The sequence below is a fragment of the Prunus mume genome, linkage group LG7, assembly GCF_029339155.1.
Source record: "Prunus mume cultivar Tortuosa linkage group LG7, ASM2933915v1, whole genome shotgun sequence".
NCBI classification, from domain to species: domain Eukaryota; kingdom Viridiplantae; phylum Streptophyta; class Magnoliopsida; order Rosales; family Rosaceae; genus Prunus; species Prunus mume.
In genome coordinates this window covers 3,172,685-3,185,986 of record NC_142704.1, presented here as the reverse complement: position 1 = coordinate 3,185,986, position 13,302 = coordinate 3,172,685, and the positions used below count along the sequence as shown (strand labels likewise).

Sequence of the window (13,302 nt, the reverse complement as noted above, 5' to 3'; positions counted from 1 at the left end):
CCGTTTGGTAGACTGTATTGTTGACTTGATAGGTGATATTGGGGCCTTGGCCTCTCAATACATCGTTGAAGACTGTGGATTGACCAAGCACGTTGAGGTCATTTTGGGATCTGGCAACTCCAAAGAAGGCATGTCAAACTCATGTGTCGAAGCCAGCAACGACTTTCAGGATGATACTTTTTTGGTCTTTTCTATTTCCGTAATCACCTTGCAAGGCTGTTGGGCAATTCTTCCATTGACAGTGCATGCAGTCGATGCTACCAATCATTCTTGGAAATCCTCGAGCTTCGGCTTTTTGTAGAAGCTGTTGGAGGTCCCTGGGAGTAGGTCTACGCATATAGTCCCTAGTGTACAGAGTTTCAATTGCATCACAAAATCTTACCAAAGCCTCCAACGTAGTGGACTTCCCCATCCGGGCAATCTCATCCACCTGATCAGTAGATGCTCCATACGCCAACATTTGTATAACAGCTGTAAGCTTTTGCTCTAGAAGAAGCCCCCAGCAACATCACACTTTTGAACAAAGTATGCATCATAATTGCAAATATCATGCATGACTTTATTGAACAAATGAGGTTGCATTCTAAATCGCCTTCGAAAATCAACATCAGAGTACAAAGAAGTTGGGATAAAATAATCTTCCAAAAGATTCTTACCCCGAGAATGCCTATGTCTGTCCACATTCCGCGGCGGCCGACTTGTGAACCACGCGGCGATATTGATTCTCTTCATCTTGCAAAGCCACTGCTATGACAACTTGTTCATCAACTTGTCTCTGCAACTCATTAATTTCATCTGCTCTACGGTTTCTCTCATTTGTTTCTCGCTCTTGCCTCTCCAAACATCTCCTAAAATCTTCTATTGAGATGAATGAAGTATGAATTCTACACTCTGAGAAATGAAAATATATAAAGATGTGGTGTGAGAGGTATGAGCCGAGCCTCTTGTTTTATAGAAAATTTTGGCAAGATAGACATGTCATGTGCCTTGATTTGATTGGATGAAAATCTTATCTGAAATTTGAAATTCATCAGAAATTTGACCCAAATTTATCTGAATTTTGAATTTTGAAATTCATCCGAAATATGAACCCAAAAATTTATCTAAAATTTGAATTTTGAAATTCATCAGAAATTTGAACCCAAGAATCTTATCCGGAAATTTTATCCGATTATGAATAGTCTTGACATGTAGGAACCTGGAAATCTTATCCGAAAATATTATCCAAATTAATTATTAAGGTAAAAAAATGTGTGAAATAAACAAAAAAATGAATAGTAATTGCTCTTAGCTATGACAATGGGTGGAAACACAAAATACTATTTGCAAGGGCAACCACTATTTACGTGAATAGTGGCTGTCCTTGCCCTCCTTTGTCATGGCTAAGAGCACTTCCAACCACAATGGCAAAGTCTAAGGCAAAGGCAAGCAAGGGCTGCCACTATTTATGTGAATAGTGTCAGCCTTTGCATTTGTGGTTCCACCCATGAGGGCAAAGTCTAGGGCAAGTCTAAGGCAATTACTATTCATTGTACTTTATTTCCTATTTTTTTATACTTTAAACCATTAATTTTGATAAGTTTTTTAGATTATATTTTCGGTTGTCACGTGTCACTATTTATTATAAAATTTTCACTTAAAATTTAAGATAACATTTTTCGGATAAGATTTTCAAATAAAATTTTCGGTTGCCACATGTCCATATTTATTATAAAATTTTGACCTCTTCGAACATTTGTCCACGACCCTCCGGCTTCGATGGAAGATGACATTTGTATTTTTGCACAAATAAAATTTTGTAATAGAAAATTTGGTGTGGAAAGTGAAAAATATTGGAAGGAGATGAGTTTGTATGAAGATTTGGTGTGGAAAGTGAATAAAATTGTTAGGTATTTATAGGGAAAAAATTCAGAATTTTTTGGTTTTGTTTTGCAATTTTTTATGCCATTTGTTTTTTTTTTTTTTAATACAAATGGAAAGTAGTGGAAAAATATAGGGAAAAATAAAATGGTTATGTATTTATAGGAAAAAAATACAGAATTTTTTGGTATTAAAAAAAAAATTCAGAATTTTTTCGATTTTTTTTGCAATGGACCGTCGAATTGCTTTGGAAAAAAGGATCGGAGAGTTAAGGTTGCGACACATAGCACATTACCGCGCGATGATGTCACACTGACGTCATCGAACTCGGCTGAAGCCAGTGGAAACCTGCCCTTGGGCTTGCCCGGGCTGGAAGTGGCGCTGGAGCTGTTTTGGGACATCTGGGGCCTTTTGCCTGGTTCTGCTTGCGGCAGGGGTGCTCTAAGGGCAAATAGGTGAAGTTGCTATAAGGAGATGCCAAGTGGCGCGCGGCACATTCTTTTAGTTGGGTCTTCGTCTTTCCTAACATTTGGCGCGAAAATCAGGACAGGGCTGATATCTAGGGTTTCGATCAGGTTGAAAATTGGGAATCATTTCAAAGGGTTCTTTGACTGGGAATGGCTTCATCACCCCCTTCAAAACGCAGGCGTAAGGACCAGAGCAAAGATGATGCAAACGACGTGTCAGCAACATCTTCATCCACACTGGAGAAATTATCCCCTGTGGTGGTCTTTGCTCATGGTGCTGGTGCTCCCTCTTCTTCTGACTGGATGATCAGGTCTCTCTTCTCTTTCTTTTTTGAAATAGGGGAAAAGAAATGTTGAAGTAAAAAGTTTAAAGCTTTGCGAGTTTTATTTAGGTGGAAGGATATGTTGGGAAAAGCACTACATGCTGTTGAAGTTGTTACCTTTGATTACCCATGTAAGTTCATTTGTATTTTGCTAAAATCTCGGTTTACTGGGTGCATATGGTGCTTTGGGTTATACATGGAGTTTGTTATCTCTTTTGTATAATCTTAAAGTTTGATGCTTGGCAGACATTTCGGGAGGGAAAAGGAGGGCCCCTCCGAAGGCTGAAAAGTTGGTCGACTTTCACGCCGATGTTGTCGAAAAGGCTGTTGCTAAGTACCCGGGTCATCCGTTGATTTTGGCCGGGAAATCTATGGGTTCAAGGTTATAATCCTTCTACTTTCTACTGAAGATTACTTGCTGTAGCCTAAAATTCTGTTCGTAGATGGTAGTATCTATGCAATCAAGTAATGCTGGAGATACCCTTTTGAAAGATGTATATTGATCTCTGCAGAGCTTTATTTTGGGTGAACAGTTGTGTAGTGTATGCATCTTATATTGGCTGCAGTGCTCAACTCTAGAAATATGGACAATTCATGAAGCTCTGCTGTGTTTCCCTTGTATATGTTTAAATTTGAATTTCATTTTAGTACTCTAACATGTTAATGATAAATGAATTTCTTTGCTACTTATCATTTGTGCTTTCTTTTTATGATTTTTGGATTTCATTGTCTTTAGGGTCAGCTGTATGGTAGCTTGCAAGGAAGGCATTCGTGCTTCAGCAATAGTTTGCTTAGGATACCCGCTAAAGGTCTGAGTTCTGCTGTTATCCCCACATCTCATTTGTGCACATTATGTACTTTATTTTGTTGTTGATTTTGTTTTTTCCTTCTTTCTTTTGGGTTATTGGCATGAAATCATCGTGCAGTAAATCTTCAGTGACACAAACTAGAAGGTGAAAATAGTTGAGACAAAATTATCTGTATTCTTTGAAGAAGAAATTCTGCATTCATTGGAACCTTAGCAATTGATGTTGTGACCTACGAGTGTTCCCCTTCCCCTTTGCACTTCTCCGAACTATGTAAATATGCCACCGATTGTGTCTGATCTGGGTATCTTAAATTTCAGGGAATTAATGGAGCAGTGCGAGATGAAACACTTTTGCAACTTTCTGTTCCCATAATGCTAGTACAGGTATTTCTTTTTCTCTAGAATCAAGTTTTCTTTTTATTTTTCGTAGTGCCTCCTGGTCGGCAATTGCAAACTACTGCACTGTATGGATTCAATATAAAATATTTGGTTTAATGTTTTGGATGTATAATTCTTCAGCTCTCTCGTACCAATTCTTATAGAATGACCAAACTGAGATTTTCATTTTCTTTCTATATATTATCCTTGCTGAATGAAAGTTCCTTTTACAGTTAGATAACAATGCCTTTCTTAAGTTTTCTATCTCTAACAAGTGTCTTGTTGTATGCTACAATTATGTTTCATGAAGGGTAGTAAAGATGCGCTCTGTCCATTGGAAAAGCTAGAAGTTACACGCAAGAAGATGAAATGCCCTAGTGGTTTGCATGTGATTGATGGTGGTGACCACTCCTTCAAGATTGGAAAGAAGCATCTGCAAACCACTGGGTTAACGCAAGACGAAGCTGAAGATCTCGCTCTTCAGGCCATTGCATCCTTTTTGGCAGGGTCTCTTGGAGAAAGGTGACACTTTATATTGCAAAGAAAAGTTTCCATGTAAATCAAGGGTTGTATCTCTATAGATTCTGTTCTCATGCTGTTTTTGTATTATCAACTGCTTGCTTTGTTTTGTGATGTAAACTGCTCATGCTGTTTTTGTACCATCAGTCTGCAACTTTATTATGCTATCGGTTTGTCTGTCTATGATTTGCTGAAGAATTAGCTTTGCTTCTGCACCATCTTTCTATGCGCAATTGGCGGTAGCATAGTTTTAACAAAAAATAATGATATTTGTGTGACAAATGGATCTGTAGAAAACGCTTATATTTTATTTCCAATAGTTTTGCGCTTGGGATATTGAAGAAAATGGACTCCGCAAAAACAAAAGGAAAAGGAATAAGTGGAGATTGGAATTTGATCAGAGTGAAAATGCAACACGTTACCGATGGTCCCATACTCTCTTTTGAAATTCCCGGATGTGTAGTCCGATGATACATCAATAGAAGGGACAAGATAAATTAGATTCGGCTTTACTTGTCTCCAATTTTTTCTTCTTGTTTTCCTTTTTCCACCATGGAGATCCTTTTATCTAACTATTAACTTCTTTTTTTGTCATTTTTCATAACTAGGGCATCTCAGTTTTTCTTTTCTTTTTTATAAAAAAAATTACGAGGATGCCAACATGGTCTAGTTCAGTAAAAGAGGGCATTGAGCTGTAGTTCCTTGATCTCAAGTTTGAACTCCTGTGATACCTTAGTAGTGTGTGTAAGAAACTCCCATCCCTCTTATAGTTTAGATTATCACTTGTATTTATAAAATAAAAAAAAATTACAAGGAGGATAAATGATGTGTGATTCGAACTCTGACCTTGTTTTGAAATAGACATTATCAACTACTTGAGCTACAAGCTCCAATTAGAACATATAAGTTATCACAACGTGATTTATACATCAAGAATTATTATTTTATGATGCCATCTCATATTTCCTTTTCAAAAAATATTGAATTCTCTCTTCATCCTCTTCTCTTTCTCATATATACTTTCATCATCTGATTTATTTAGCTTATTTTGTATCTGCTGTTGAATTTTAACCTATGCGTTACGAAAAGTACTAGCATGAAAAGTTTCTGCCATTGGAGTTTAACCCAACAATTACTTTCTCAATAGTTGAGGCCCAATTAAACTACATGTCTGGCATAATTTTTTTCTGGCTGGTTGCATTGAAGGGCTTGCAGCATCGGACTCAGGCCTTGGCAAGGCAACTAAGGAAATTATTTTGCTGTTACTAATTACTTGCATCTAGGTTTTCTTAGGCTTTATTGTGGTTGCTTGGTGCTCAAAAGCAGTGAGCTGGAGTGGAATGTTTTGTCAGATAGTTTTTTAGCTCTTATAAAACAACATGACTACTCATGTACGTTACAGTACTTGATACATTATCGTTATTTAATCTATAATTGTTGGCGCAGAAAAATGGTTCTGCACTTTCCCGCGCAACTTAGTGATTAAGTCTCTTCGGTATCTGATGTCCTCGGTTGGGTGTGCGATCTGTAAGATAGCAAACACACGATAAATCCTAGGGCACCGGTGTGGTACCGGCCGAAGGCTCTCCGATGCTTAAGTAAGTACGGATTTAGTAAGTTTTAATCTGCAGATCAACAGCAGTATGCCGTAAGTTCTGATTCCTTACCTTCAGGCTGGGATAGGTGTCCTCTTTTATAGGCCTTGGGAGGTGTGCAATTTGTCTAGAGTTTCGATGTGGGACTCTGGGCGTCAATCGTGGAGCTGCCACGTGCCAGGGTGGGCAAGGTTGCCCTAATGTTGTGATCGGTAGGTCTAGTACCGAAGGTGAGTGCCGAAGGCACACGTAGCCCTGGAATAGTCCACGTGGTTGATGTTCATTGGGTGTTCATTTTGGTATAAACAGAGTCCCCAAGTCCCCTTGCGAGAGTCTTCGGAAGGGATTTGAATCGTCCTCGGGAGGAAACACGGCCTTACTGCTTCGGTAGCCCACCGGGAAGGGCGAAACCTTGTTCCTTCCGCACGACCGATTCCTGAGGCCGATGTTGGCGGTCGTGAGGTCGCGTCGATCGACGGGTGAAGAGACGCCCGAGTGCTTCGACTTCGCGCCTCGCGTGCCGTCGATTCTCCATTGGGTGAGCGACACGTGGCGAAAGTAATGATGGCGCGCGCGCATTAATGCGCCGTTTGGTTTCGAGGATACCGTTGTCGAACTCCCCACTATAAATAGGGATGACCCGGTGGCGAATTCACTTTGCATCTTGTGAGAAGTGAGAGCTCTGTCCGAGGCGATTTCGACGAGTACCAACGGTAGGAAAAGCGATTTCCGACGAGAGCTAACGGTAACGAGCGATTTCCGGTGAGTGCTACCGGTAGGAGAGGCGATTTGCGTCCTGACGATCCAAGCAGTCTGCGTTCACTTCCAAACCAAACAAAGGTACCGTTCGGTAGTCCTACCTTTTCTCTCTTTTACGTACCTTAAGAGTTTACGTCCTTCCTTGGTTTGAACTAGACTGGCCATAGGGTTCCATTCGGTAGTCTAGTCGCCATAGGTGGTGATGTAGGGATCGGTAGGATAGCATCCGGCATGAGCCTTAGTTTCCCATTTTTCCCTGTTTTTGTAGATGTCTGATAGCGAGTCATTCTCCGAGCGCGAGCCCAACGCGTTCGACGAGGAGTCATCGGACGGTCTCTTTGACTCCGATGTTGAAGCGGTAGGGCCTGATGCCGAGGAGGAGCGATACCGACGTCGAGATACTCGGCGAAGGCCTAGCCTTCCCACACACGGCATCGGGAAGGGCTTATGACCGCCGCTCGTTGTCTATAGTGTATAGCGACGGTCGCCACGTGGGGCTTGGCGCTCCAGAGGAGGCAAGCGGTAGCCACCACCGAGGCTTCTACTCCGGCCGTGGTGAGGCGGCTACGAACCTTCCATCCGCCGAGGGTATCAGAGTCTACCGGCAATCCTAGGGTGCCGATGGGGGTTCCGAAGGAGCTCGTCTTGGGGTGGATTATCCGGAGCCCAACATAATCACCGAAAGGAGATTGCGGTTCCGGCGGAGTACTTCATTCCGATTCGGTAGGTATGAGGATCCCACTTCCTACGAATCCCTAAGCGATCCGAAAGGCGGCGAAGTCGTCTTTTCACGGACGTGCTTCGCAGGTGAGGCTTCTCTGCGGCTGCCGTTCGAGAATCCGGCGCAAATCGGCTACGCCCGGCGATTCAAACCCCAACTTCGGGTGGCGATGGGGTAGTCACGACCTTCGGCATGGGTGGGAGGGAGAACCTTCGACGAGCAGTTCTCCCACCTTTACAGTCACGAAATCAAAGTGTGCCGATCACGGAGGCTAGGTCCAGTGCCAATTGTGCCAAGGTCGCCGAGCGTGGTCACTTGCCGTTAATGCCGTTCCGACCTCCCGTAAGACACGGAGGAAACGGCGGGTGCTTTTGTCCGGTGATCGAGTCGCCCTCGACACCCCGTCCGTTTCCATATCCCAACCACATTCCAAATCGCCGGTAGGCTATCCTGCCGTTCGGTAGGGCTTGTAGGTTTTGCTTTTATCGTTTTAAAGCCGATTCTGTTTGGTTTTGTGCAGCAAATTGAAGCAGCCGAGCGCCACACAAGCGGAGGTCCGCAGATCGAAGGGTCGGTGAAGGTTCCTGCCGTTGAGAGGGTCTACCCGAAGTTTCTTTTCACTCCCAATCTCATCAAGGCCCGGCTCGTCAACCCTGCCGAGAGTAAGTATACTTCCCCATTTTGATAGTTCAGAACATGTATCGATGAATCGACCGATTCCTTCTTGCGATGACCAAGAGAGGAAAGCCGCCGAGGTGAAGAGGATGAACGAGTCCTCGAAGAGACGCCTCATGCTCGGCATGCGAGGGAAAAAGAAAGTCGGCAGCCTCAACGGCACCGGCGCCGGGAGGCGTGGATCTCGACGATCGACACTCAACGAGCGTCGCCGCGGATGCGGTGAGTCGGCGCGTGCGGCTACCGAGGTGGCCCATCCCCGGCCGAAGTTCCGCCTCCGAGGGCACCTCCTCGAGCGGCAAGAGGCCGTTATCAGTGGGCGTTGATGCCGACCCGCTCCAAAACGCGGGCGACAAATGCGAGCTCGTGACGGGCCGTTTCTCGCCGAGGACGCAGCGAGGCCCTTCGAGCCGTGACCACGGCCTGCCTTCAAGACGGTCCGGTTTGTGAACCATATGATCCTTGGTTCACGGATGGAGCTCGGAGATCGAGGACTCGCCAAGAAGGCTGCCGGAGGAGGCCGGTCGCGCCTTCCGTCTCAAGCCTCGGTAAGAGCCTTTTGTTTTCGTGGTTTCCTTGTCATCCAGTTCTCTTTTCATCCGACATCCTCTTTGTTGTGCAGCTTCAATGGACATGTGGCTCTGCGTTAAGCGAGCCATCAATGCCGTAGAAGGCGAAGAAATTATACTGAAGACGGTAGGCGAAGGTTGCCGGCCGGCAAGGCCATCCAAGCCTGTGCAAACTTGGCCAAGGACATGCAGTGCCGAACGGCAGTGAAGGTTTATCGTGCCAAACTTGGCGAGATCTCTGCGGCATTGAGGCGGCTCACCGGTGGCGGCAAAAGAGGCTCTGAGTCGAAGGAGGCGATCCGTGGCTTTCGAGGAGTCCGAGCGGGCGTGGCTTCCGAGATCGAGGCCGTTGTAAGGCGATCCAGGGGCTACCGTCGGTCTACCGAGTTCTCTACCTTCCGGACAAGGAGGTAGGATCGAAATGGAAGACTGCTCTACCGCTTTCAAGCGGTACAACCCGGAAAAAGCTCAACCTCAACTTCATTGCTGACCCACCCCTTCCCGAGGGCATAACCAAGAGATGATCGAGAGTACGAGGGGAGGATGTGACAGAGGAGGTCGGTGAACGAACCCGGCGATAATCGCCGGCCGATGGTGCCGCCCGATGCCGACGAGGCCGCTGATGGAGGGTCCGTACACATTGCCTTTATGTGTTTTTATTTTAAATTTGATGCCGTTGGCGTCTCTGTAATTCTGTCATAACTTTAATGCCGTTGGCGTTTTAGATAATTAATTATGTTTTTATTTGAAGTTATTCGCGACTTACTTTTAAATCGGTAGCGTTTTTAGGAAATCGTTCTGTTGAATGCCGAAGGCTTTTAAACAAAGGTCATTGGCCGTTGGCGATGACGCTTTCCTTTTACGCAGGGAGTTCCAAGTGTTATGGAATTTACCACCAATGCGCGTGCTTGCCCAATAAAGTTTACAAAGTTGTCTTTTAATCGGTAGGATAATGGCGACGCCAAAATGCGTAGTTAGCTGCGACCGATGGTCCCTACCGTACCTTTTTTTTTGAACAAAAAATGGATAGATTTGAAAAATATAACAAAGGTGCCGAATATGTGAGCCGAAGGCCCTTTTTATTGATAAGCTGCCGAAGGCGAGATTACAATTATGCGCGCGTTTTACAACATAGAACCCGCCGTTGGCTTGGTAACGCTATGATGCCTGTAGCTGTGCTTGTAGAGATGCCGAAGGCTTTGCGACTCTTCCATGACCCTGCCGTAGGCAGGTGACTTCATTTGAAGTAGTACTTCAAATGCTCTACGTTCCAAGGGTGACCGAGGGTCTTTCCATTGGAGTCTCTGAGTCGGTAAGTCCCCGATCATTGGATACCGATGATCTCGTAGGGTCCCTCCCAGGAAGGTCAGGGTTCTTTCCGTGGGATTCTTGGTTGCCAACGAGACTTTCCGCATGACCCAATCTCCGACTCGGAAAGAGCGGGACTTGACGGGAGTCATAGTACCGAGAGACGCGTTGTTTGTAGGCCGTTCGAAGGTTGGCTTGTGCTCGGCGTTCTTCGAGTAAGTCGAGGCTTAGAGCTAGCGCTTCCTCATTTGCCTTTGTGCGAAGGTTTCCGTTCGGTGGAGGGCTCTCCGATCTCTGGGACCACCGCCTCAACCAAAGCCATGGAGAATGGTGTTTCCCGTTGCCGTTCGGTAAGATGTCCAGTATGGCCCAGCGCCTCGGAAGCTTTTCGCCATGCTCCTTTGGCTTTGTCAAGCTGCCGTTTCAGCGACTTCTTGACAATTTTGTTCATGGCTTCGACCTGTCCGTTCGATTGGGGTGTGCCGCGAAGCAAAGAATAGGTTGATCTTGAGTCGCTTTGCAGAATTGTCGGAAAACTTCCGAATCAAATTGCCCGCCGCTATCCGTGACGATCGCGTAGGGGATGCCGAATCGGCAGCAAATGTTTGTCCAAACGAAATCCTCGATTCGGCTGCCGTTATCGTTGCTAGTTCTTTGGCTTCTACCCATTTGGTGAAGTAGTCTACGGCAACAACAGCGTATTTTACCTGACCCTTGCCCTCCGGCATCGGACCGATTAGATCCAGTCCCCATTGGGCGAACGGCCATGGGCTCACGATCGGTGATGGCTCGGCGGGAATGTGAGGGACACTACCGAACCGCTGGCATTTGTCGCACTTCTTGACTAGTGTGTTGGCATCCCGATGCAGAGTCGGCCGTAAATAACCTGCCGGAAGACCTTGTGTGCGAGCGATCGGAACTGAATGGTCCCCAGACTCCGTGGACCTCCCGAAGGATGTAGTCCCCTTGCTCTTTGGTCGGCATTTTAAGTACGGCGTCGTGTAGCCTCGTTTGTAGAACATCGCTGATGATTGTGTATCTTGCCGATCGGTAGCGGAGTTTCCGAGCTTGGGATTTGTCGGTAGGAAGGGTTTCCGGCTTTCGATAGGCATAGATTGGGGACATCCATGTATCCTCGCATCGAACGGTACATACCTCGGGCGGTTGTACTTGGTTAGGATAATATCTCCACCGGTACCTTCCTTCCGATCCTGTCCATTTATTGCCGAAGCCAATCGCGAGAGTGCATCAAGGCATGGCTATTTTCGACCTGGGATCTGCCGTATCTCATAGGCTTCAAATTTCGTAGTAGGTGGGCGCCGATAGATAGGCGGATATGGAGGCATCCTTTGCTGCAAAGTCCGCCGTTATCCGGTTTACTATGGCCGGGAGTCGCCGTGAATGCCGATCCGCCTCGCGCCATGCTCGGAGCTAGCCAAGGCGGCGGGAGGGCCTCATATTCGCCTCGTTATTGGAGGTTCGGAAGTTGAATCGGAGGCGACTCGATTTTTCTACCGTGCCCGAGGTGGTTAACACTAAGCGGCACCACAGCCTTGCTGGTTTGCCGAGCCGTCCACATGCGGATCCAGAGGAGTGGACGTGTCAAACGTTCGTATTCATTTTCTCTCGGTGCGGTAGGGGCGACGCCGGACGATGGTTCCGATAAAGCGGCGGTGTGAGCTCGGAGATGAAGTCGACAGCGGCCGGCCTTTTCTCGCCGGCCTTGGTTTGAATCAGTATGTCAAACTCCCCAACTCGATTGCCCATTTGACCAATCGCCGATGTTTCCGCTTTGAGGCACTGCCAAGGGCTGGTTCGTCGAAGCCGTGACTTCGTGAGCCCGGAAGTAGGGACGGCTTCGCGCCGAGACGACCGGCCGCTATTGTTCAAAGGTGGATACGAAGCTCTGCGCTCTGGGCGCCTTGTCGATATAAAGATTGGTAGCTCCGCCTTTCTCGGCTTCCTTATCAACACCGAGTGACGGCGGTGTTGGATACCGAAAGGTACAGAGAGTACCTCGCCGGCGGTGGTTTTGATAACAATGGTGCTTGGCTCATGTAGTTCTTCAAGTTTTGAAATGCTTGGTCGCATTCGGGAGTCCATGTTATATGATGTTTGCCCCCTTTCAAAGCTTTGAAGAACGGTATGCGCATTTATCGGTGGCCTTGGAGATGAAGCGTGTCGAGCGTGACACGCCCGGTAAGGCTCAATGTCCTTCGCGTCTTCGGCGTCTCCATGTCGATTATGGCTTTTATTTTTTCGAGATTGGCCTCGATTCCCCTTTGACTGATCATGAAACCGAGGAATTTACGGAAGATACACCAAGGCGCCTTCACGGATTCACCGCATTCGGTAGTCCTTAGAATGCCGAACATGAGGGCCAAGTTTTCCAGGTGATCCCCTACCGTTCGGCTCTTTACCAACATGTCGTCAACATAAACCTCCATGATGCCGCCGATGTATTTAGCGAAGATCCGCTGACGAGCCGCTGGTAAGTTGCCCCCGCGTTCTTCAGCCGAAAGGCATGACATTGTAGCGATACAAACCGCGATCGCTGATGAATGCCGTATGTTCTCGATCGCGGGGTCCATGAAGATCTGGTTGTATCCTCAATCGGCGTCCATGAAGCCGGCGATTCGTGCCGGCGGTGGCATCGACTAGCCGATCGATCCTCGGTGGAAATCGCCCTTCTGACAGCCTTATTCAGTCGGTATAGTCTTGACACATTCGCCATCCTCCCGGCCTTCGAACCATGACCGAGTTGGCAAGCCACAGGTACGTAGCTTCCGATAAAGCCGATGGCTTTGAGTTTGTCAACTCGCACGACGCCTCATACCGCTTCGGCATCGCACGATCGGCGCTTTTGGCTCGGGTTTGTGGGCGGGAGATGCTTGAGCTTGTGGTCGATGGCCGGGTGATATGCCGCATGTCGCCATAAGACGCGAAGACTTCCGCATCTTTATCGTAAGAAGTCGATGCGAACCGCCGGAGGTCGGGTTCCGATTGGTGCCGATCTTCACCCACCGACGAAGTCCTTGTTCGGATTATGGTCTCTCCTCGGCCGTGCCATTGGCGTTAGGTTTTCCTCCGGGTCGCAATTGGTTCGCTACCGTTCGGTAGTCCCAGAAGGTCATGGCCTCCATTGGCGGTTTCTTGTCGCTACCGACTTAAGGGCGTGGCATAGCACGCCCGTCTTGTTGGAAGCCGATCGCCGGATGGCTCCGTGCATCGTTGCGTGTCGGGAACTTCATCGGCAAACATGTGTGTGGATAGGTGGGCCTTGATCACGGTGAGCGCCGTTCGCCTATGATGACGCGTTG

General features: G+C 46.8%; 1 protein-coding gene across 1 annotated transcript; it reads left to right on the top strand.

The window, feature by feature from the left end:
• Positions 1–2,352: 2,352 nt before the first annotated feature.
• LOC103337658 (alpha/beta-Hydrolases superfamily protein) lies at positions 2,353–4,522 on the top strand. The gene is made up of 6 exons (XM_008240826.2): positions 2,353–2,638; positions 2,720–2,781; positions 2,897–3,032; positions 3,387–3,459; positions 3,777–3,842; positions 4,147–4,522. The coding sequence occupies exons 1-6, from the start codon at positions 2,478–2,480 to the stop codon at positions 4,360–4,362; spliced, it is 714 nt and encodes a 237-aa protein (XP_008239048.2). The 5' UTR covers positions 2,353–2,477; the 3' UTR covers positions 4,363–4,522.
• Positions 4,523–13,302: the final 8,780 nt, after the last annotated feature.

Bases quoted from the DNA above. Each gene is read 5' to 3' on its own strand.
- LOC103337658 (XM_008240826.2), top strand. From the start codon at position 2,478: ATGGCTTCATCACCCCCTTCAAAACGCAGGCGTAAGGACCAGAGCAAA. The intron at 2,639-2,719 runs GTCTCTCTTCTC...AGTTTTATTTAG, and splicing joins TCTTCTGACTGGATGATCAG to GTGGAAGGATATGTTGGGAA. The intron at 3,033-3,386 runs GTTATAATCCTT...CATTGTCTTTAG, and splicing joins GGGAAATCTATGGGTTCAAG to GGTCAGCTGTATGGTAGCTT.